The 25,739-nt window shown below is 37.1% G+C and overlaps 1 protein-coding gene across 2 annotated transcripts in view; it reads right to left on the bottom strand.

The window, feature by feature from the left end:
- LOC149542205 (mediator of RNA polymerase II transcription subunit) overlaps positions 1-25,739 on the bottom strand; it is a 97,261-nt gene that overhangs the window by 24,085 nt on the left and 47,437 nt on the right. For both annotated transcript variants that reach the window (XM_089797222.1, XM_089797223.1), the window contains 2 exons: positions 13,762-13,861; positions 13,517-13,574 (listed from right to left, as the gene is read on the bottom strand). In XM_089797222.1, coding sequence (XP_089653348.1) covers positions 13,517-13,574; positions 13,762-13,861 — 158 coding nt within the window. The remainder of the gene's footprint in view (positions 1-13,516; positions 13,575-13,761; positions 13,862-25,739) is intronic.

The raw sequence follows: 25,739 nt of genomic DNA, 5'->3' as shown, positions 1-25,739 counted from the left end.
CATATGTGATAAGGGCCCTGGATAGAGGTTACCTCTTCCAGGCAAAACCTTAGAGGGAGCACTCCAGAGAAGATAGAGAAGTAATGAAGGATGGTACTATAATAGATATTATATCGTAAAGGACTTGGAGATCCTAAAGAGCGTTGGTAATCCCAATCTGGAGAAGTCTTTAGGGTTGGGGTAAGGATAGAGGATAGAATAATATAGTTAGACTTATTATTATTCAATCCTGACATTTATTTAGTAGGTAGTACTTATCCCAAGCTAACTCTAATAGTGGGGACATTACATAAGGAACCTTAAGGGTCTACTATATATATATATATATACACTCGAGACCTGTTACTATTTGGCTAAGAAGGGAAGTGATGTATCCCAAGAGAGGTTTGTATAAATCCAAGCAATGGCTATCTGTCCCAAGATAGGGTAGGAATTAGCGACCCTAAGCACCCTGTGGGCATAGTCCCAAGTAAGGCTAAAGAGCTTGGATCTGTAAACTTTGAGGGAGTCCGTTGCAGTTAGTATCTAGGCAGCTTGGATAACATCTACTCCTTCCATCTTTGAGCTAGAATAGGAAAAAGGTATGATATGAGTGTAAACAAATATATAGATAACTTAATCTGATTAAATAATGAATAGTTCTTTTAGCTTCAAATGCCTTATAAAGATATATCCCTTAGCTTGGGACATAATTATCAGATCAGTGTTAACTGACACTAATCGCAATTAGGGGACATTACACGATAGTAAGCCATTATTATCATAGTTCACAAACTCGGACTCGGAGAACACACAGGAAGCCAAAAATTTCCAACTAGGCAGAACTCAGCAACTTAAACAACAGTCAATTTTTACAAAAAAATAGATGACTATTTGAAAAACCCATATATTTTATACAAAGCAAAGCTACAAAATGTATCAAACAGGTTTGGTGGAATTTAGAGCCAGTAACCTCATCCCTCACAAAGTCTAGGGGAAGCACCCTCACAGGGATCTGGAAGTAGCGCCCACCATCTTCATATTTTTTTTATGATGCAAAAAGAATGCTTATAAAGACAGAAAACACTTTTTTGAGTGTTTAACCCAGATATTTTTCCATGTTGCTGGCACTGCCAGTGAAATTATTGGAATCACTAAGAATTTGCCAAGTTTTCAAAACATACAATGTCAAATTCTAGTGAGCTAAACCTGCAATTACTTGTGGACATGAAAAACTTGGTAAGTACTTGGGGACATTAAAAACTAACCAAGTTTTTCATGTAAAATGAAAAACACAGGCTAAATACAAAATATTTCCTGCAACTTTGTGAGTTTTTCATGTAAAATATAAAGCACAGGCTAAAATACAAATACTTTCTGTAATTTTTTAAAATTAAGATCACAGGCTAAAACACAAAACAGTCTGCTATGCATGCCAAATGAACAGAATATCAGTCAACCAAAACTCTGGGACAAAAGTATCAACTCCATGTGAAAAAATTGCACCAGGATATTTGCTGACATCAGAATCAGCAAGCTTATCATGGTCTTTGCCCTGAAAAGTAGCACATTCGACTTGCAGAGGCGGTATAATGCCTTCTGCAATTAAATCTGCAATGCTAACTCGGGATTGCTAATCACCCAACCTCTTTGATGGCCTTCTATATAGGATAGTCATGCTAGTCTTGAATTTTCTCATAATCATATATAAAAACCTTCCATCTACCACCATTATCTCTGCAGAAAGTGCTTGTGTACCTGAGTGCATATTTACTTGGGTTCTTGTCTTGCGATAGTAGGGTATAGTCCTTATCTAGCCAACGTTACTTGTACCACCTTTTCACATACGCCACCATATCTGCTGGAATCCCCCAAGCAAACATGATAACAGGATTTCAAATGTTTTTCCCCATGTAGAATTTTGCTTCATCTTTCCCAATCCTCTAGGCCTGACCATGAACCATATTTTCCTTTTTCCAACATCATGGCAACCATCACCAGAGACAGAAGATTTTCTTCCCAGAAACAGATGGGGAAATGGCATCAGCTTTGCATTCCCTGCTATCGCCTAGAAATATCTCTGATTTTCCTCCCAACCAAAAAACTGCTTCATGTTTACCATTGTAGGAAACTCAGTGATTGCTTTAGAGGATTGGATCCATCTTCTCCCCACGATCTCATCAACACTAAGGTTCGAGCGATAAAAAAAATTGGTAGCTGGAGATATAGCCTTCACAAATGAAAACAGACTGAATGTGCAAATCTAAATTGCTAAACTACTGGTAAACACTTCCACCAAAAAATCTGACAGACCAACAAAAAGTACAGAACTGGCTGCAGCCATGAGAAATGCAGTGAAGCCATTAAATAAATATTAAGCGGTGAAAATGCAAGGTCCAGTGCATATGTAATATCCCCCTAATAATGAAATTTAATCATAATAACCAGAATATAAATCTATAAGCACTTTGAAATCAGAAGAAACAATATTTATGACAAATTGATTAAGAGACTATTATATTTATAAGATAATTATGTATTGATAATACCTGATATTATTTAAATAAATAGATTGAAATATGATTTTATATATATATAGACACACACACACACACACATATTTAAGATAAACATTTAAAGAATTATATAAATCTAAACATTTATAATTAATTGAATTATATTAAAATGAAAATACAAACTTGATTAATTAGTCACTAAAGGTCGTGACCGTTGAATCTATAGAATCAACAATAAATAAGGAAGGAGATATACAATCAGAGAAGGCATCATACCAAAATTATATTATAACATTTACCAAATATCAAGCAAGAGATACAATCTTCATCTGATACAAACCTGGAATCTATCTAGCGAATGAGAGTCATTGATTCGGCAATAGCTGGCACGACAGACATGATTGATAGAAGATTGGAAATAATAAAAGAATGGCATGCTGGTGGCTTGATCCGCTATAGCTCATTAATTATATAAACCCGCAAAGTGCCACGAAGAACAGACATGGAGGTTATTATGGTAGGGGCAAATAGAAGCAATGAACATAGATAATAGTAAATGCTAAGGAATTGATAAGACATCAAATACTTTCTTGGTTGACGTTAAGGATAGAATTACCGTCAGAGTGAGTAGAGACAGGAAGCTATCAATGCCAAGCCACTGCCAAATACAAGTCCAATTCAAACTAGATGATGATCGGAGGAAGCAGGCCACGTGGATAAAACATCAGCAAAGGCACAAAATACCACTATTGACAAACCTGACAGTGTGGACAGGCATCAGCATAGAGAGAGAAGTTAGGAGTCAACGACTATTATATGCAACAGCTAATGAGAGGTGAAAGGAGACGAAACTAAGAAAGTGGGATTGAATAAAAGCAATTCAATGACAATATGATAGACAATAGTGAATAAGAACTAAAGGCAGTCAAGGCAGAAAGATCGTATATGGATAAGGAGAAAAGAACCATAATAAAGACAATACAGTAATGAAAGAAGACAAACCATATATATAAAACAGTGAGAGGAATGAATATGTAAACAGAGAATGTAGAACACAATATGGGAGTGGGATAAATAAAGTAGAAAAGAGATCCCAACCATTGTACACGGTGAACAATAGTGGAATGGACACAAGAGGCTAGGATTGCGGAACCAAATAATTAATGATAGTAGAAAGAAAATAATACTAATAATAATATTGAGAAGAAAATATAGTGACAAATAACGTGGATAGTGATTGTGAGGCAGCAACATACAATCAATCAGTAATAACCCAAAGATAGCAAGTAAGAAGTAGAAAATAATAATATAAAGAAAAATATCATCACAGATTGATCCACTTAGTAATTATAGTGGTAAGAACACCTTCTAAGAATAGAGTTGGAGAATCAGATACAAATATGTCATATTTTTAGAAATTATTACATAGAATATACAACTAAATGAGAAACGATATTTCTCTTAGAGACCAAGAAGATCTTGGTAAAGGATATTCGTTGTGGATGTCAAATCTCTTCTAGAGAAGACTCAGAGATCAGAGGGCATTCGGAAATCGAATGTGAGATTTGGAATTGAATCTAGAGGAAGAGATTTGCAGAGAATCTCTTAGGGACAAATATATTGTAGTGGTCAGTCATATGCATATGTCAGAGATAAGAGACTTGGTTAGAGGCGGAACCTCTACCAAGTAGTGTTAATAAGAGCATACTCAAAGATCTCAAGAGGCCTTAGGAAGGGCACTCTTCATATGACGATCACCTAATCAAGAAGTAATTCTCATTAGAGGGTTAGGTGATTTGAGAAGAGTTCTTTCTGAAGGATTAGGAGGGGTTAGTGGGGTAGTATTAAGATAAGTATTTAATTAGTTCGACACTTCTAATATGTTTTGGGATTTTAATATATATTTCATATGTTGTACTATTCGTTGCAGGTTCTAACACTCATTCCTTAAACTAGAAGAGGGGACATCACAGCAAAGCTGAACAAACAACACAACACCTTAAGATTTGGCCTTTTTTCTTCACACGGAAAAACCTTAAATGCTCTTCACTAAAGCAGAGCTAAAAATTGAATTTTCTTTGGGGTGAAAACTCGTAGGTTTAAAGATGATGTCTAACATTAACTGTCATTATTAAACCCCAGCCAAACCTTTCTCTGCCTCAAAATGTTAATACGAGAGAAGATTATCATGCATGTCAACAATTGATCTTTGATGAATCTTCATTTAAACATTTTGTTAAAGTTTAAATTACAATTATTGACTAAAGACTTAGTTACTAAATTCGCCTGAAACGGGCCGGACTTGGATTTGGAGAAGATCATCACAGATGTCAACAACTGATCTTCAATGAATCTTCATTTAAACATTATGTTAAAGTTTAAATTACAATTATTGATTAAAGGCCTAGTTACCGGATTTCCTTGAAATAGACCGGATTCGGATTTAGATCCAGATCTGGTTCGGATCCTGATTCAGGAATAGATTGGTGAAGATTCGGGTAGGGTCTGTGATCCAACCTGTGGATCCACTAGGATCCGTGGCCATCCATGGGCAAGATCACGGACCTTGTCTGAATCCCACTCAAATCCAGGCAACTGCTCAAGAATCCCGTGCAAATCTACAAGAATCCACGGGCAAGGGTAGGTAGATGGCCCAACTTGCAAATTTTGGAGTTTTTAATTGTCTTTTCCTCCAAACCCTAAAAATGACCCTTTTATTCAACATGTAAACACGTTTCATCTCACATTTTCTCTCTCGTAGTTGCAAGTTTAAAGTGAAATGCTTGGATCATTTCAACCATTTTCTTTAGTATTTTCATAGATTATTGATTTTATTCAAATTTTCAAAACTTCTTAAATTTTTCAACTTTTTGTCAAGTGTTGAAGCATGGTTTTCTTTCATTTTTTTCCTAGATTGCAAGAATCATAGAATGGGTAGTCAAGGCTCAGCGGATGGGTCGTGATCACCAAAATTTAAATTTGATAAGGTGTCTCCTTTATGGAGACACACAACAAGAATTTCACAATGTCCTAGGGGTGGGTCATACATATAGAAGTGTAATTATTGCCATGTACAATATAAAAGCTCCTATACCCGAGAAAAAGGACATTTTTTGGGTCTCAAGGGTCAAGAAATTAACATGTGTGAGGGTAGTCGGCAAGATAAGGGATTACCAGCTGCATAAATACCAGCTTTAACAAAAGAACAAGAAGATGCCAATAGAGCACTTGTAAAAGTAAAACTTAGTGGTTCCAAGCCAACACAACCATTCAATCAACCAAGCAAAAGATCACATCCCTTTTTGCCTATGTCATTTACAGATGATGAAGCTACAGAACCAACTCTTCTCACCCGCAAGAGAGGCCCATTAGATAGGGCATTCCAAAATGAATTGAGAGATATTGCTGATCATAAAGTGGGACGTTTATTTGCAAATGGTGTTCCATTTAATTTAGTGAGATCACCTTACTGGAGGGAAATGGCGCAAGGAATAAATGAAGCACCTTCTAGTTACAAAGCACTTGGTTATGAAAAGTTGTGCACCACCATATTATATGATGAGAGGAAAAATGTAGAGGCCCAACTTCAACCAATAAGAGATTCTTGGGTTCAAATAGGTGTGTATATTATTTCGGGTGGATGGAAAGATTGTAAAAACTATCCATTGATCAATGTTATTGTTGTATGCCCCAAGGGGGCAAGGTTCTTGAAGGCAAATGATTGTGAAGGGCAAGTCAAAGATGCAGAATTTATTTTCTGCATTCTCGTTGATGTCATAGAGTTAGTGGGTGTTGATAATGTTGTCCAAGTGGTCACAGACAATGCAAAAGTATGCAGGCTTGCAAGGTTAATGACAAAGTCTAGATGTGACCACATATTTTGGACATCGTGCACCATCCACTCTCTCAATTTGGTGATGAAAGCAATTAGCACCCAAATAGATGGGTGAAATAGGTATATGAGGCTAAAGAAATTCAAATGTTTGTGACAAATCACCAAATGTCAAAAGCAATTTTTAGGAGTTTCTCAGACTTGAAATTATTGAAGGTAAATATGTAAATTTAAAATTCAATTTATATATATTTGATTACTGTTAGAGTAAATAATTAATTATTTATTCTATTTACTTAAGCTTACTTAAGTTAATGCATTTATTTAATATTTAGTAGTTAATAGTTGTAGTGATGAGTTGTTGACAACACGGGAGTTTGTTCCCTTCTAGCATGTTTCACCTTTTTGTGGAAGAGTGCTTAGTTGTCAACCTTATCTTCTACCTCCTTCCAGCTTGTTCTACAAGCTTCCTTGAGGCCTTTATAAGCGGTCTCTCTCTCATTGTAAATTCATCCATTCACATAGCAATTTTATTTTCCTATTGTGAAATATTTTCTCTTGCATTGTTTGTTTCAAGCTCTTGCTCCTTCGGTTTCTCTTCAACAAGCTATTTGCATGCAGGTGATCTTGGCGAGCTGTGGAGTTGGATTTTATCAACTCCTACATAGTATCAGAGCCTCCCTGTTGCTTCTTGTTCGAAGGATTTTTTTGAAGCCGCGATTCGGAGACACAAACCCTAGTTTGTTTGTGATTTTTTCTTCAATCAGGAGGAAGAGCATTTTTTCAGTATTTGGAAAAAAAGGAGAAAGAGGGTTTGGCATAACAAATCTGATATTTTTTGGGCTTTTTTCTTTATTTTTTGGAGGTGCGACGGCGGCAATTCAGAAAAAATAACTACAGAGGTGATTTTCAAACAACGATATCTCCCTCATACGGACTCATTTTTTTGAGCAATTTTTTTTGTTTTGGGCTAGGATTTCGTGATCTACACATTGGTGTAGGTGTCTTGAGATCTTTGTTCCTGAATTTTTCTGCAACTTACAATTCCCAATTTCTGCCACTTTAAATGCTTAGTACGGGCTCATCTAGACACATAATCAGGTTCTATTTTTTGTGAAAGTGTATATTTTTTTGTCTACTTTACAAATCTGCAATTAGATTAGAAGTTCTGTAGACAGAAATACTACTTTCAAAAATAGGCCCTAAATTAGCTATTGTAATCGCACTAAGTAAAGAGTGCCCAATTTATACATTGTGGGGGAGGAGCATTTTCTTTTCTGTAATTTAATTCAGAATAAGACCCTTCTACTTCCATCTCCTTCTCTCTCAATGGCGGATCCATCTGTGACCCGTCTCACGCCACACAACTATCACACCTGGAAGCCACAATTGATAAGGCTTCTCATGTCAAGAGGCTTATGGTCATGTTTGGATGAGAATCAACATGTTCTCACATGCCCTTTTGAGGTTCTTCAGCACAGGAACAAAATGGATGAGCCCATGGGATTGATTGCACTGAACATTTTAGACAGTCTGCTATTTCACTTGGATGGTTTGACCACTCCTCGGGCTTATTGGCTCAAATTTCAGACTTTGTTTGGCACAGTGAATGAATTTCGAGCATTGCACCTTGATGCAGAGTTGACTTCTTTGACTCCTGACAACTTTCCCACTATTGAGGACTTCTTGATGAAATTCAAATCTTTGCGTACACTTTTGCAGGGATGTGGGAAAACCAAGACAGATGATGAGTGTATCTTTTTTATACTCTCAAAGTTGAGGGGATAGTATCAGATCTTCTCTTCTACTTTCTACTCCACTATGGATGCCTTGGGTGATAGACATAGGATGCCTTCATTTGAGATATTTTGTGATCGGTTAACTCGTGAACAGTCCAAGATCAATCAGATGGATTCACTTTCAGGTTCACAGTCGCAAGCATTGCTTGTCAAGGATACACAAGAGCAGAAGTCAAAGCAGATATCAGATCCCTCTTCTACTGGTTCATCATCTTCTAAGAAGGAGAAAAAGAAGACTGAGACTCCTACCTGTTCCTATTGTCGGAAAGGATCTCATGATGAGGCACATTGTTTTCAGAACAGATTTGATGGCTATGAGAAACAAATTGCAGATTTGCAAGCTCTTCTTCAGAAGAACATTGTTTTTTCTCCATCCTCTTCTACCTCACAAGGGTCTGCCTTTCAGTCTTCTTCCACATCTTCACCATCTACATCAGATCTTGGAAATGGTCATGCATTACAGGCTACCATTGCATCTCCTTCACAGGTTCCTTGGATACTAGATTCAGGTGCTTCTCACCATATGACATCTTCTCAAGGTGTCTTCTCTACTCTTGAGGCTTCTCCTATTCCTCATATTCTCATGGGGAATAACATTGCACTACCAGTCTGCAGGAAAGGTTCAGTTCACATCCAGGATGGTATATTCAATGATGTATTGTATGTTCCATCTTTGTCTACCAACTTTCTCTCGATTTCTCAGATTACACGTAGTGGATCAGGGAAGACAGTTGAGTTCACTGCTGATTCAGTCTTCATTCGAGATCGTGTAATAAGAGGTCTTATTGCTATAGGGGCAGTTGATCCTTCCACTCGTCTCTACACTTTCTCGCACTTTGGTCCACCATCTTCATTGTTGGAGCACACTACTCTTTCGCAAGAGCATCATGCGGTGCAGTCAAGATACTTGAACCTTTGTATTGTTCCTAAGATTCCTATTTTGACTACCACACCACATCCAATTGAGGGCTTTTCTCCTCTGCAAGATTGCTCTTCCACTCTACCTGATCCTCCAGCCTCATTCATTGAGACTCCAGGTACACTTGTTGCAAATACTACAACAGACATTCATGACAGTGTCATCACACCTACCTTGGGGATTCCATTTCCAAATCCTCATACTTTTTCCTTTGGGCATCAGCTAGGCCTTCCAATTTCCCCTCTCATTCAGGGGTTCCCTTGTTATGTGCCCTTGTTCCTTCCGCATTGGAGTTTCATTGGTTTGATCATTCCTACAAGAGCTTCATCATTCTGGGAGGGCTTTGGTGACTATTCTCATGGGGGGGCTGGTCGTACTTATGGTTTTGAGAGAGTCTCTTGAAACATTTCTAGTGAAAATTGTCCTTGGGGGGTGTTGTTGAGGCCTTCCTTCCTTCCTTCCTTCACTTCATATTTTTTTTCAGCATGTTTTTTTACCTCTTTTTGGGGGAGGTTTTTCCCATGAGGTTTTCCCTCTTGCCCCGTTTTCAGAGGTTGCATTTCTTTGCATTGTACATGGGTACCTAACATGGCCTTGTTGTCGGGACCCATTCTACATTTTCTCTTAGTTTTTTGTGAGCTTAAGGCATTCCCCTAAGTTGCACTTAAAGGGGGGTGTTAGAGTAAATAATTAATTATTTATTCTATTTACTTAAGCTTACTTAGGTTAATGCATTTATTTAATATTTAGTAGTTGATAGTTGTAGTGATGAGTTGTTGACAACACGAGAGTTTGTTCCCTTCTAGCATGTTCCACCTTTTTGTGAAAGAGTGCTTAGTTGTCAACCTTATCTTCTACCTCCTTCCAGCTTGTTCTACAAGCTTCCTTGAAGCCTTTATAAGCGGTCTCTCTCTCATTGTAAATTCATCCATTCACATAGCAATTTTATTTTCCTATTGTGAAATATTTTCTCTTGTATTGTTTGCTTCAAGCTCTTGCTCCTTCGGTTTCTCTTCAGCAAGCTATTTGCATGCAGGTGATCTTGGCGAGCTATGGAGTTGGATTTTATCAACTCCTACAATTACATAGTATTGTTTTTTGTGTTGTTTACATTAACATATTTTAATTGAATTACTAATTTGAGTTTAACATGCTCTTAGGTTCATGAAACCCTCTTTGCCTTTCACACAATCATCTTGAGACGAGTTGTAAAGGTAAAGGATGCATTGACACAAATGGTCATTAGCCCCCAATGGGGCATTTAGAAGAATTCCAATATAGCAAGAGCCCAAAACGTGAAATCATTGATACTATCTGTAGATGTTGATCGGTGGGGTCGTGTGGATTATGTGTTAGAATTCACCGATCCAATCATGGCAATGCTTTTCTTTGCGGACACTGATGAGCCATGCCTCGGGGATATTTATGATTCCATGGACACTATGTTGGAAAAGATTAAAACGGTAAGTTTTACATTCTTCTACCATTGTTTATATGAGAGATATCTAGATTCTAAAATTTAAATTGACATAATGATAATCACTAATGATATTTATTATTCATATCTCAAGCCATACAAAAGAGGGAGAATGATCTTGAGGAAACTTTTTACAAAAGGGTGGAAGCAATTGCTCATCATCGATGGAACAAGATGACCACACTTTTGCACCTCCTCATATATGCTCCATCCTTGAGGTATTGTAGTGCTTATCGAATTTTTGTGCTTATGTTATTCAATATTTGTGCTATTGATATTTGATAATGTTCAGTTGTATTATGTTATCCCCCCAGGTACTATAGTGCAAAAGAACTGTGCCTCCCAAGTAGACTGACATCATTTAGAAATGTGGAGGTTAAAAATGGATATAAGAGGGCACTATCTAAAATCTTCCAAGATCTAGAAATTGAGGCGAATGTGAGGATTGAATTTTCTGCCTTCATCTTAGGAAATGATTTCCACCCTATTACTATAGCTGACCAAAGCAGAATGGATGCCATTAGATGGTGGTACCTTCATGGGCAGGACTTTGTGTACCTCCAACCTCTTGCCATAAAGATCCTATCCAAAGTAAGTTTTTAAAATTTAACATTTAATTTCTTAAAGTTACACTCTTGATTCCTTGAATGCATCTTGATTCTTGTATTCTTTTAATTTATCTCTAAGTTATCCGAAGTAAGTTTTTATTATTTAACACTTAATTTCTTAAAGTTACACTCTTGATTCCTTGAATTTATCTTGATTCTTGTATTCTTTCAATTTATCTCTAGCTTGTGAGCTCTTCTGTAGCTAAGCAGAAATGGAGTACTTATTCCTTTATCCACTCAGTCAAATGTTGTTGATTGGCTGCTAAAAAAAAAAAAGACCTTGTGCCCATTTACAACAATTTGCGCTTATCGCACAGAATCATCCCAAGTACAAGAAGGGGCCCGAGAGGCTTTGGGATGTAGAACCCAAGACCCCTAATATAGATATGACCATCAAGATCTTGCTAGACCCACTTTGGCTGATGTGGATGATTTGTAGGAGAATTATGAGTTCAAAATCCCCACTACTAGTTGTGGAACCGGTTTGGGCTCCTCTGGTGATGTAGATATGGCACTTGCAGCTCATTAGTACCCCTCTGATGCGGATTTTCTTGACAATCCATTTGATGATTGAAATCAAAAACTTTAGTCTCGACTCTTTTGTGAGTGAATCATGATACAAACTTTAAGTCTGATGATCTATATTTTGAAGTTTCATAATTCTACTTTGTAATTTTGTAAATCAATGTGAATGTGTTGATTTTCTTTATAATCGTGAAAATAGATCAATGATCAAGTTTACTAGATTCATAGATCCATACTAGAACCATAGATTCATACTATGAAATGATTTAGTTTTAGAATTATGTATATTTCTCTCAAATTTTAGTATATATAATGCATATATATATATATACACAAATCTTAATTGGGAAAAAAATCGTGAATCCATGGATCCAATGGACCAATTCCCATGCCCAAATTGGATCCGTATCCCAAATCAGCAACTAGGGGATGCCTAAAGCTGGTGTGCATCATGGACTTTGGATTAAATAGTTTCAATGGTGTTGCTGAAGCTAAAAGCACTTATAAAGGGCAACTTTCTGCTACCATTAAAAGTTGGGAAAGTTTAGAGATAAACGGAGACTCTAATATCTTGTGTTTTTCTTGATCAAGAGCAGAAGCTGTCCTAAGTGGAAAATCAATGCCATCACCTAAGTATGATCTTCAAATTTTTATTATATTAGCTTTGATTATATTAAAAGTGGAAGGAATTGGCTGTCTGATCAGTTAGTCCACTGAGAGTTGGATTGACTTTCTAGACAAGGAACCTCCAGTATGTCCTTAAAAATTCATTCCCTCAACTCAAAGCTAAGGCCTTTAAATTAGTACCTGAAAATTTTAGCATGCCGAAATGTTCTCCTCTATTAAATCAAATTTAAGCTTTATCCATGTCTCCTAGAAGGTCTCAATTTAACGCACAAATTAAACATTTATTCAACTGCACTCTTAATGGGAATCTTACCATAAATTCCTAACTATTAGTGACTTTTAACTTAAATACTTACTTAACAACACAATCAAAATATTCATATTTGTTTTGTTTACATTCCCGCTTCTCATTTAGTCTCAATGAATAAATTTCTTTTTTAAACCTGTTGGGAAAAAAATTTGAAGATTACGTAAGTTGTGGAAATAAGTTTGAATTGAAAATTTTGAAATCATAGTTACACATATGCACCACCCTGCAACAACGTGGGTTTGCCAAGTACACACCTATACCTAGTATGCACTTAATCCATACCCATACAATTATATTGAATTTTATGATTTCTTGTCTAAAGTACACATGCATACATGCAAATGTAATATATACAATGTGCACACAAGTTTTGTGGATTCATACCCCAAAACCCCTTAGTTGACAGATTTATATGTCCTTGTTACTAATGATTTGTGTTTCATTTCTTTTAACAAAAATATTGAGGACTTCCAAATTATGAAATATTGCTCTGAGAAGAATTTGAGAGTCCTTCAGCCAGATTGCAATCTTGCCCACTGCCCAAATAAGCTTTCAATAAATCTTTAATTAGAATCTTACAAGACAACTAGTCTATGAAAACATGTTCTTTTACACAAATAACTCTCACAAAAAGGAACCTTGAGCAAGAGACTCTCGTCTATCAAATGGTGCAAGAAACTAGCCCCCAAGTATAAAAAGAAAAAGGGCATAGTCTAATAATATTATTATATTTAACAGCTCATACATTCTATTTAGGATTAAATGATAAAAAGCTCTCCTTTAATTTAAAATATCAAAAATCAAAGCCTAACCCGGTAAATGCATCTTGCAGGTTTGTCATGATAAGAAATGGGATTATAAACTTAAAGGCAAAGAACCCATCAAGTTAAAAGTTCAAATTGGCAGAAGATACTGACACATTACCATACAGGTTCTTGCTGTTCTAAGGAGCACAAAAGACGAACCTCTGATGTTGACATTCCTGCAAAATGAGATTGAGTTTGCAATCTTTGAGATGAAATACATTTAGATAATACCATTGAAACCAAAACAAACATCCCTATGCTAAAGAATGATGCACTCCACATCTTGACTCTTCAGGCATATAGCCTCAAAAGATGATACTCCAATTTCCAACAATCAACCATGACATGATAAATTATACTTACCAAGATTTGGCCCACTTTTGAGAAGAAGTTCATGTACCTTCAATTTTTCCTTCTGAACCCCACAAAGTCCCTGCAAAAGGACCTCCAGAGCTTCCACATGCTGTAAAATTTCCAAAATAAATATAAGATCTCCAAAATTCTGAATAAGATTATTCAAGATCAACAGCAAATAAAATCGTTAAAGATCTTACGAAAAATAATTCAAGAAAAATAAAACTGCACCTAATGCTATATATTTCAATATAAAACACATTGCATAAAAGCTTAGTTGCCGATTCGTGAATCCAATTCGGGCACGTGAATCGTATATGGGATTTTATTTTTTACCAATTATGATTCGTGGAGGATTCGTGTGTGTGTGTGTGTGTGTGTGTGTGTACACTAAAAAATGAGAGAAATATACATGACTCTAAAACTAAATCATTTCATAGTATGAATCTATGATTCTAGTATGGATCTATGAATCTAGTATACTTAATAATTGATTTATTTTCACGATTATAAAGAAAATCAACACATTCACGTTGAATTACTGAATTACAAAATGAAATTATGATCCTTGAGGATCCTCGGGCTGTAGCTTGGATCCTTGAGGATACAGGCAGGATCTTTGATTCTGCCTGTGAATCCTCAGGCTGTGGCTTGGATCCTTGAGGATCCATCCTTAAGTCTGGCAGTGGATCCGTCAGGATCCACAGGCAAAATCAAGGATCCTGCCTGGATCCTCAAGGATCCAAGCACCAATCTGGATCCAGTCAGTCTAGGAAGAATCTGACAACTTAGCTTAAAAGTTGATATGAAAATTAGATGGACTACAAATCATAATCCAATTTGATTTCAGGAGAATACGTATTTACGAGATTCAATTTATCCAATATAGCTAGTGGAACCAGTACCATTTCCAAGTGCATACTTAACTTCCTAGTCTTGGAAAAACAATTCTTTTGTAAACTTCGTGCAACTACAAGCATTTCAGAATCCTTATTATGAAATTTATCCTAGCAGTTAGAGCCAGTGGAATCAAAACCATTTCCAAGTGCATAATTTCTAAGGCATGCCCATGTGTGCTCCTGCTGTGTCCTGATTCTCTTATCAATCCTTATGCTGCATCATGTTTTTAATTTTTTTGCAATTTGATTGTCTTATTAGTTGCATTAATCATGGTGATTCTGCATAGAGTATTATTGATTATTTGCTGATTAAATATATATTATCATGATTCTTTGTATCATTTATGGGCTTGTTTGAAACTTTCTAGAACGGCTCAAAATGTACAAAAAAATCAGAACAATAAATGAAATTCCAGCAGAGAAAAGCTACATCAGAATTATAAATTTGCTAATAAAACATCTGCAATGGAGGCTAACAGCTTTCCTATGCAATTTAAAGGACAATGGCAAAGATCACTTTTCTTGAAAGTGTCCAGAGACAAGGAAAGTTCAAGGCCCCAAAAAAAATATAGCAAATTCATCTCAGCCTGGGCAATGAGTAGCAATTTAGAGTTTTTGGCACTTCATCTTCACTTTAGACACTTGATCTTTCATCTTCTCAGCTTTGGGGAGCTGTGGGAAGCTGTTAGGTTACTTCCCAACATTTGAGAGAGGGTTAGCTCCCATTTCTTTCTGTGTAAAGCTGTTAAAAGTGGCTGTGCAAGCAGATATGCAAGTCCGAGATTGATTGGGAGTGGATTGCAGGTGTTCTGGGACATCTACGTACTGTATTTGAGATTGCTGATGCCAAGTTGGCATTCTGAAACATCTGTAACTACATATTTCTTAGTGGAACAGAGGGTTGTCGCTCAACCTGATTTAGGTTTTCTACAAGGAAATTCTGAATTGTCTCAGTTTGTATGTAATCTCTATTAACTTGATTTGCATATCCCATTTGTTGTTTGAAATCCTTAGATAAAATTATGATAGTGCTTACTGAGAATTTTTAAAAGTTCTCAAACTTAGGATATTTGTTTCCTAGCAGCTTGTGGTATAACTGTCCTGCTTACAGATCAGATTCTAGTAGTCTCAGACTCTGAACTACATCCTGTCATGAGTTTGCAATTACCAAGAAATGCATAATGCACTTCATTATTGACACATAAATGACTGGATTCAAAGATTTGTGGGATTCACAAGAATTTGCACCTATATAAACCTTGCAAGAATTTGGAAAGTTTTCATGTATTCAAATTATGTCTGGTTATAAATAGTCCTTCATCACATTTACTGTAATATTACAATTCATAGAGAGTGCCATATAGGCAAAGTATGGGATCCATCCCAAAAGTGATATATAATTCTACTCACACCTGTATAACTTGTCAGGACTCTGAAAGTGTTGAAGCAACTCATGTTCTCTACTCCTCATTGACCAAAGCAGTTTTATGTGCTACCATGTTTTTACTAACTTGCAGAAAGTTTACATCAATTGAGATACCTCAGATAAGAGAAGATAAGATAAGATAAATTTATTAATGTCCAACAAGAGACCACGAGGGTCTAAGAGATTGGAAAACGTACAACAAGGCAACAGCCGACAGTAGGAGCACCAAACGGTGTTCGCAGAAAGAACGAGCAAGAAAGCAAAAAAACAGAGCTAGAAAAAACTGAATACTCCTTACAAACGAGAAGTGGGCAAGAATCCAAGGATATGACCCAGGGTGAGGCTATGTCCTGAACTATCTGGAGGAGCCACTGGAAGAAGGGTGAAGTTATTAAGTGCATCCTTTGCGAGGCCTCATACATCTAGTGTGACCCGAAGAAATAGGGTCGACTAACCGCTTCTTCCCCCATGCAAGAGACCCAGGCATGAAGAATGAAGGGATGAGCTGGTTTGAGGTCTGCCTCAACGGACACGGAAACTACAAAGTATGGTCACGAAGTTACATGGTTTCCTAGAGATAGAGGGCAAGACGCCACTAATCAGTGTAACTGAAGAAAGAAGAGAAGGACCTACACTCTCTGAATAAGCAATGAAACCTCCCCCTAACCTCATAGTAGATGTGGTACCAAAGGGAGAAGAGGCAGCAAATCCTATCATCTCTGCAATCTAGTGGTCAGTTTGAATACGTAGCAAGTGAGAACCCACCCTAAAAGATCCCAAAGAGATGCAAAGGGCATGAGTCTAGCGGCGAGTGAGGTGCCAGGGACACACAATAATAAGTCATCCTCGGAGGAGCCCCCCTGGAGGGTTACTCCATATTGTGATAATACATGGCCTGTAGATGTCAAGCCTAACGTGCTCATTCAACTCCTACTGGGAGGGAAGGAGTTGAGCAAGGGCATCCAAAGAGAACTATAAGGGGGGAAGTTAGTTCATTGCAATCCCAATCGAACCAAGAAGAGCAAAGGCTTGGGTAAACCAACAATAGGCTCTGCCAGAAGGATCAGACCCAATGACCACCTCGGAAGAATAATAGACCAGATAAGAATACCTGTGACAACCATTAGCAAAGTACATGAAGCTCCGAAGCCGATAGAGAAACCAAACCAAATCAAAGATAGTCCCAAGCCTAAAAGGATGAGCCCCAAACTCAGCCAAGATAATACTGTGGGGAGTGAACTAATGAAATCTGATAATGTACCAAAGGGGGGTCTGGACTCTCTCGACCGGAGCCCAATCGGACTCAAGGAGAGAGGGCCCCCACACAATAGAGTTTTAGAGGACAGTAGACCTGACCAAGGAGTCCAAGGACATCTTGGTCATGGTATCCTAAAAGTGATGTCTAAAGCATTGTCTCTCAAGCATAGCCAAGGACGGAGTCCCTTATTTACCCAAGGTTGCATGGCAAGTCTCATGCAAAAAGGAGGGTCGGAGAACTTAACCCCCAAGTGTACCGTCTCAAATTGGACACACTCTAATTTAATGAAGTTTTAGCACCTATTTAATGCGAGATCGTCAATCTCCTTGTTCCTTTCATCTCTTCTTCACTTTTCTGTTCTTTCTCCTAGGTGGAATTGGGGTAAAACCTAATAGATCCTCTTTAAAGCTCCTATTTTCATGGCATTAAGCTCGAGGTAGGATCTATCCTCCTAGGTCTTTGCTTTCATTTATCTACCCACTTGAAATCTGCTCTTCACACTGAAATGGTATCAAAATCTGGACCGGAGTTCTAGTCTTGAGCCCTGTTTTGGAGTCCTGGGGTTTTCGGCAACTAATCATCAGGGGTGTAATCCACCCCTGATGGGCCAATTAGGGGTGTAGTGCACACCTGATGAGGCCCTATTTAGGGTCTCCTCTTCAAGTCCCATATTTGGGAACATTTAGGGTGTTAATTTCTAGGCAAGTCGACCTACGAGAGTTGGTCAATTTCGAGCTCTATATAAACCCTTCCATTTGCTCCATTTTACATCCATCAAATCGATAGACAAGCACTCTAGCATTCAAGCTCTCAAGTCTTCCAGGATTCATTCAAGCATTCCTCCATTGAAGATCAAGGATTCAAGCGTTCAAGCATTCAAGCAATTAAAGGCATTTATCTTCAAGATCTTAATCAATCCATTCAAGATCCTTTGTTGCATCTTCTACATCCATTCATCTTTATCTTCTTGGTCCAAATCAATTGGTGAAGTAAGCACATTGCATTCGATTCAAGAGATCGACTTTTGTAAGGCGAATTCATGCATTTGCTTTACATTCATGTTATTTCAATTGAAGGTTAATTTCTAAACTGGGGTTTGACCAAGGCAAACCCCCCATTAACAAAAAAAACCTTATTTTTGGCAAGTTGCGGATACCGAATCAACGCACAAGTTGCAAATCCGAGTACCCTTTCGGGCTATCTTTGTAACTGCAAAATCATAATCAGCGTCCCACACAATCAATCAAGAGAGCACTACACCCTTGATGATCCCATTTCGCCCCTGAAGATCCATTCGCCCCTGACAGTTTGCCGAAAGATTCTTGGGTTTTGTCTATTACGTAGTTTCAAGCCTGAATCTGAAGATTCCCATTCATTTTCATCAAAACTACCAGCCTAAAACCGACTTTAGAGGTGTGTTCTCTATCCTCTTTGTTTTTTCAGCATATTTAATTACATCTAGCTCTAGTTTCTCTCATCCATCTAGAGTTTTTAATGACATGGATATATTTCCCCTATTCTTCTTAGATCTAGTTTGTATTAGTGCTCCTTGCTTCTTTGGTTAGCACTAATCTTTCTAGACCTAGTTCTCTAGAATTAGGATTGAAAGGACGCTTTTCCTTGATTTCCCTCCCTCTAATATGTGTGTTGGTTATGTGATGTTCTTAGGCCCTTTTCCTTGACTCACATTTCCACCACTACACCAAGTATAGGAGGGTGTGATCTCAACTTCCTTTCCTTGAAAGTAGAAGTGGAGATCAAAGGTCTTCAAACAATTGAAGACCATCACCCAGGTCTTGTCCAAGTTCATTACTAATTGTCGCAAGCCACAAAAGGAGGCCAAACCATCGAGAAGTCACTGGAGCCCCTTTGGGGAAGAAGCCAAAAGAACCATATCATGAATTAACAATAAAAAGGAGATAAAAACCTGGTGCAAGTAGCAGCCATTATTGGGGAGCGATAAGTCCCACAAAAAAGCCTTGAGCTAGTCAAGACAATTTCATTAACTTTTAAAGAAACTCATTGGGAGGGACATGTTGTAATGTTCCCTAATAGGACTAAAACTCAATTTTCCCTAGAATTCTTAAATGAGGTATGGATGATAATGGGAACTGTAATTGTCAACTTAATTCCCTGAGAAGAGTCTGCGACCAAGTTAGTTTCAAAGGATAAACATATATTCCAACAATGCTACAAATAGAATTTGAATTCACTATTATAATATTCAGAAAGTACATAAGCGTTTCCATTATTGTTTTACTCAAAAAAACCATCGTCATTATGGAGCACCAATTGGGACATCATACAAGGCGCCTCAAGCCATTCCACCCAACCCAGGATCACAAAAAGACTACCATCCTTCAGCATCCCATCCCTACTTGGGGTATCTCTAACAGAATGGATTCCTCATTACTTGCATTCCCCATATGCACTATCTCCCCTCCGAAATGGGATGGCCAATAGGATTAGAATTTTAATAAAATCATAACTTTTAGTCTATTTTGCAAAGAGAGAATAAGAGCAAGTATAAAATATATGGAAATGTATATAAATAACAGTAGCAATGTGCAATATCCTACTTCCTATCAATAAAAGACCATTAATAATAGGCCAACTCAATGTGTATTATACTTTTTACCAAGATATTAGATAGGTATATGACTTGCTGATTGATATTTATATATTTTGAGTTTGTAATTTGTATTGGATTGATGTCGATTCTCTTCTTTGATGTTTGGTCTTGATTGATGTTTTAATGATTATTATAGATTGGTTGAATTGTTGGAAGAATTGAGTGTTGGTTTGTTTTCTTGATTCCTGATTAATGTTTGGTGATTGAATGATTTCCTTAGATTTGATTATTTGATATGATGTCCTTAGATTTGATGTTTTGATGATTTGATATGTTGGAGTATTAGATGACTCTAGAATGCTTCAAGGATCAAGTGAAAGATGAAGATAACTTCCACAAGAGAATGGCTCGACAATTGCATTAAGATGCAAGAATGATACTATTAATTATGTACATAATAGGCCAGCTTAGCAAAGCAATAAGAGACAATGACAAGTAAATAAGATATCAGCCATACAAGGTGGAATCCCATGTCCACCAAAGATGGATCATCCTCCATTATGCAATGAAGTATGTGCAACATGCTGAGGATGATAATGTGATATGTGCACTAAAGTTGGATCACACACAAAATGGAATGTGATAACAACTATCAACACCTAAAGTGAAATTTCTAATACATCATGTGCAAACAACATGAAAACTCCTATGTGTCTCGTATGCAAACTGCTAAGCAATGCATTATCCTAACAAGTACAATGTACTTGGTGAATATTTAATTACACCAACACCCTCCCCCCCCCTTAAGTGCAACTTAGGGGAATGCATATAAAACTCACAATGCAAGATGGTTCTCAACTACTAGGCCATGTTAGGTACCCATGTACAATGCAAAAGCAAAAGCAATAATTCTTTAATCAAGCGAAGAAAGGGAAAACACCTCAAGGGACAAAACTCCCCTCCAAAAGAGAGATGAAAACACACAAAATGGATGGATGGAGGACTCAAGACCCCCCAAGGACTACATATATCATGTAAATACAATCAAGTATCCCCATAGGCAGGAAATTAGTAGACAACTAGGCCCCCCAATAATGAATAAAGTCTTGCAAAAATGGTAAGTGTGTGACGAAAAAACATAGTCCAATGCCTACAAACAACATTTATCCCCTTGGGAAGAAGATAAACCAATTATAAATGCAGGAATGCTTCCCATTCTCAATAGGAATTAGGAAGTGGAATCCAAATGAAATATGATGATGTTGTCTCTAAAATTCGCTCATGTATCGCCATGTCCTTGGATGATGAAGATGTCATGAACCAATTAGGAACATACCCAATCACAATAGAAGGTGACAAACAAGGAACCAATGAACAATGATGGTGTACAAGCTCCAAAGACAAAGATGAAGTGACAATATTGGTGCCACAACTATCATCAAATAGGATAGATGTCTCTGAAAATTGATGGGGAGTCTCCAAAATTGAAGAATACTTTACATAACCATGATCAACTTAAACCAAGCAATGTGACATATCAAGTGAAGGAAGAGACTTGTGAATATCAATCTCCAGAGAAGGTGAGGATATCTCTCCAACTATGATGAAGCTCTCATCAAAGAGAAGAGAAACCCCCTCAGATGTGTCTCCCAAATCAGAGTGAGACTCCACAAATAATGCACAAATATCTAGCGAGTAAGAATCCCAGTCAAAAAGACAAACAGATATCTTTGGCAATTACTCCCTGGAATCAACAACAAAATATGAAAATGTAATCTGATCTGGGGTAGAAGCTGCAGGTGGAGTCACTGGATAATCCATACTCTCGAGTAATGCATTATATTCAATCTCCTCTAAAGTTTCATCAATATAGGGAGTGTTATGTGCATCATTAATTGGAAGGAGATGATTTGTAAAAAGATCATCTAGGAATGGAGGAACATGTGGATCTCCAAAATGCTCCCATACAATTGCCCAAACTATGTGTGGGCATTGAATACACAAGCTCATGGAGTAGATATCATGATGGAAATTGGAACCAAGTCTCAAACCACTTAATCCTCTGATATGGCCATTCTTATCTTCCCAAACAATTTTCTTTCACTTTGTCTTTGGCTCAAGTATGGGTCCATAAATATGGGGCAAGAGTTTAAGCCATCTACAATGTGTGATGATTCTTTATGCCCATGACTCATAATTACCTTTAGTTAAAGTTTTACAGAAAAATGTGTTCCATATCCCATGATTACATTAATGATAAACTTCTCATATTACAAATTGAGATCAAAAATTGGATACCCCCCCACAATATACTTTGCAAAACAAGGCAAAGTAGAACTCTAAATGATTACAACTACCAAAATTAGGCTATAGCAGATTGTAATGAACAATTCATAAGATCCCACAAAGATCCAAGCAAATACAAATTCCAACTTAGGCCAAAATAGATCATTTATTGAAAGTGATATGTCCACTCACAATGGATGCAAATGGATAGCAATCTGGAAAGTAGGCAAAAAACATGCACTTTCAAAAAGAGAACTAAAAATGTGTCCGTATGAACCTGAACAAAGCCCTAGAGGTTGCAGAAATCAGAATTGGACAAGTACAGTCATGAAAAAAGTGTAATTTCTAATCAATCTAGCCACCAAAATCAGAAAGAAATACCACCATTCAAAAATTCTGGAAATTCTACCCCAAATCAAAAACAAATGCTCGAAAAAAGGACTTTAATTGAGCAAGATATGAGCCTGCAAAAGTAGGATTGCAAAACTAGTACTCAAATGGTGAAGGTTGAAAATTAAAACCCTGCATTGATATCAAAAAATCCTTTGATTACATTTGATGGTCATATGGCCATTACAACAAAAAGCCAATACACTGTTTTGACGGTCGAATGGGTGCCAAATTTATGCTCATAGTAGAAAAAAAGGCTCGATGCTAAACCAGATACTAACAGTACTAACCATTGGGCCGATTTGACATTGATGTGTCAGAGGGATATGTCGCCCTTATTGGTTGGCTAGTAGATCCCTTATTGCTGGGGTGGACTGAAGGTCGTGAGATCCGCCACTCATAGAGGCGGAGCACTGGAGGTTTCACCATTGGTGGAGATTTATACCATCGAACTTTGTTGTGAAAGTAGGGATTGGGGGGGGGGGGGGGGGGGGGGGAAGTCTACAAGGTGACGGCTTTTGAGGTGGGTCATCGGAGTTGGTCAAGGGAGGTGGAGTTTGTTAATGCCAAAGTGGTGAAGGTGACACAATGTATAGTGGGACATACCCCACATTCACTATGGGATTAGAGTTTAACCACTTTTTATATGTTGACACCCACTCAATGGATAACGAAGAGTTTACATGGATTGTGCTCATCAGATGTGTGTTTGCCAATCATTGAAGGTCTCTTGTCGAGAATAGACCGCAATATATTCTCTAACATACACAATTTGTCCTACGAAAATTTTGACAAATGTCAAGGACAGAGGGGTATTCCCAACAATTTTTGCCAATGAAAATATGTATAAAAAATCTATGAAAAATGAATGGAAATAAATTGCAGAATAAAAAAAAATTATAATTGTACCAAGTTGCGCAAGTGGAGCCATACGACTCATTTGTGCAAAATCAATTTGCCAAAGATTCGACTTTTTGCTTAATAAAGGCAAATTTATAGTCGATTTTCACAAAAACAGTCTCCTAGAGGCAATAGCAATATCTAAATAGCTTTATTCTGTACTCACAATTGAATCAAGCCAATACTGTACTTCTTGAGGATTCATCACACCTTGAAATCTTTAATACCATGTTAGATATCCAAATAGCTTTATTTTGTACTCACAATTGAATCAAGCCAATACTATACTTCTTGAGGATTCATCACACCTTGAAATCTTTAAAACCATGTTATAGTTTTAAGTGACTCTACAACACCTCGGGCTCAAATGAAAGACCAAGATAACTTCCACAAAAGAATGGCAAGACAATTGCATTAAAATGCAAGACTAATACTATTGACCATGGACATGAGAAATATGTAAATAGGCCTACCTATATAGGCAAGGCAATTAGAGACAATGATAACGAGTAGATAAGTTATCACCTATACAAGGTGGAACACATGTCCACCAAAGGTGGATCGTCCTCCATTATGCAATGAAGTATGTGCAACATGTGGAGCATGATAATGTGGTATGTGCACTAAAGGTTGATGTCACACAAAGTGGAATATGATAACAACTATCACTACCTAAAGTGGAATTTCTCTCCACCACATGCAAATAAGATGCAAACACCTAGATGTCCCATATGCAAACTAGTATGCAATGCATTATCCTAGGTAAGCTTAAGTGTAATTAATGAATATTTAATTACACCCATAGTTTGATTCTCGATTGATGTTTGAAGATTGAATGATTCCTTTAGATTTGATGATTTCATATACAAGTGAATGACAATTGAATAAATGTAGAATTCACAGACCGATGATTGATGATTGAGTGTTAATTCGGTGTATTTGTAAGTGATGATAAATAAGTGAACCTTGAACACTTGGAATGATTTCTCCTTAATAGTTAATTAATGAAAGGATCACAACCTCTCATAAGAATTGAGTCACCACTTTTTGTTGTTCCCTTCAAGAATAATATATTACTCCCCAAATTAATCTCCCTTGAATCTTCCTCAAATGGAACCTTCTCCCCTTTATATCTTCCAAAATGAGGTAGAAGTCGCACCTCTTCATCACGTCTACCCCTTTACAAGAGCCACAACCCTTCACAATTACCACCCTTCCAAAGAGTCACAACTCTTCATCATTCCTTCCCTTTTGAGAGAGTAACAAACCCTTCATCATTTCTACCCCATGGGAGAGTGACAACCTTTCATAATTACAGCCCTTCTGAAAGTCACAACCCTTCATAATTTTTCCTTTTGAAGTACTCACTTCCTTATTTTTGTCTCTATTAATTCTTTCTCGAATTACACCTTCCCATTTCTCTTCCTTTCTTTCTCCTTTCGAATGAAGTTCTCCTCCCTTTTATATCTCATGTTTAAGGGAGTCAATTTTCATCTCATGCCTTTTGACTATTAATTATACTTCCTTAAATTTTAACTATGCTATGTTTAATTTTATTATTTTTTATATTTATGATTTAAATTTTATTGTTGACCTATTAATGACCCTCACTAGGTTATTCCAGCCTCAAGAGCATAGAGTGGTCAGTGGGTTAAATTGGAAGAGGTGTAGATCAAAGTGGATTTCAATGGGGCCTCGAAAGGGAATGCAAGAGCATTTGGTACCGCATTTGTAGAAAGGAATAATTCTAGGGGTATAGTAGAAATGGGCACCAAAACACTTTAAGAGGGAATGAATAACAAAGTTGAGGCACAGGTGGCATTACAAGCAGTTTACATGACAAAGAAACTATCAGTGGCAAAGTTGCAATTAGAAGGTAATTAAAAGATCATTGTTAATGCTTTTGATCTAAGTAGAAACCCTAGCCTAGGAAATTAAGTTTAAAATTTAAATTGATTCGCAAACTTTTAAATAAAAAATCAAAGAATTTAAAATCTCACATGTGACGAGAGGAAGCAATGAGTTGGCAGATAGACTATCCAAGCTAATGGTGGCATTCAAAGAAAATCTGATGGAGGAATAATGGGAGGATAATCAAGATTTAATAATTAAGGAATTTGATTTATCATACACCCTCGATGGCAAGCTAGCATAATGACATGGCATATTTAGAGAATGATGCTAAGGTTGTCGATTACATGACTTTTATCAGAAAGCAATATTCATTTGCTCAAAGCATGCCTAGAGTGGAATAAT

This window comes from Cupressus sempervirens, chromosome 8 (assembly GCF_028749045.1).
Source record: "Cupressus sempervirens isolate cs-2001-9-10 chromosome 8, ASM2874904v1, whole genome shotgun sequence".
NCBI lineage: Eukaryota > Viridiplantae > Streptophyta > Pinopsida > Cupressales > Cupressaceae > Cupressus > Cupressus sempervirens.
The sequence above is the reverse complement of the archived record's forward strand: the minus strand, read 5'-3'. Positions and strand labels throughout refer to the sequence as shown.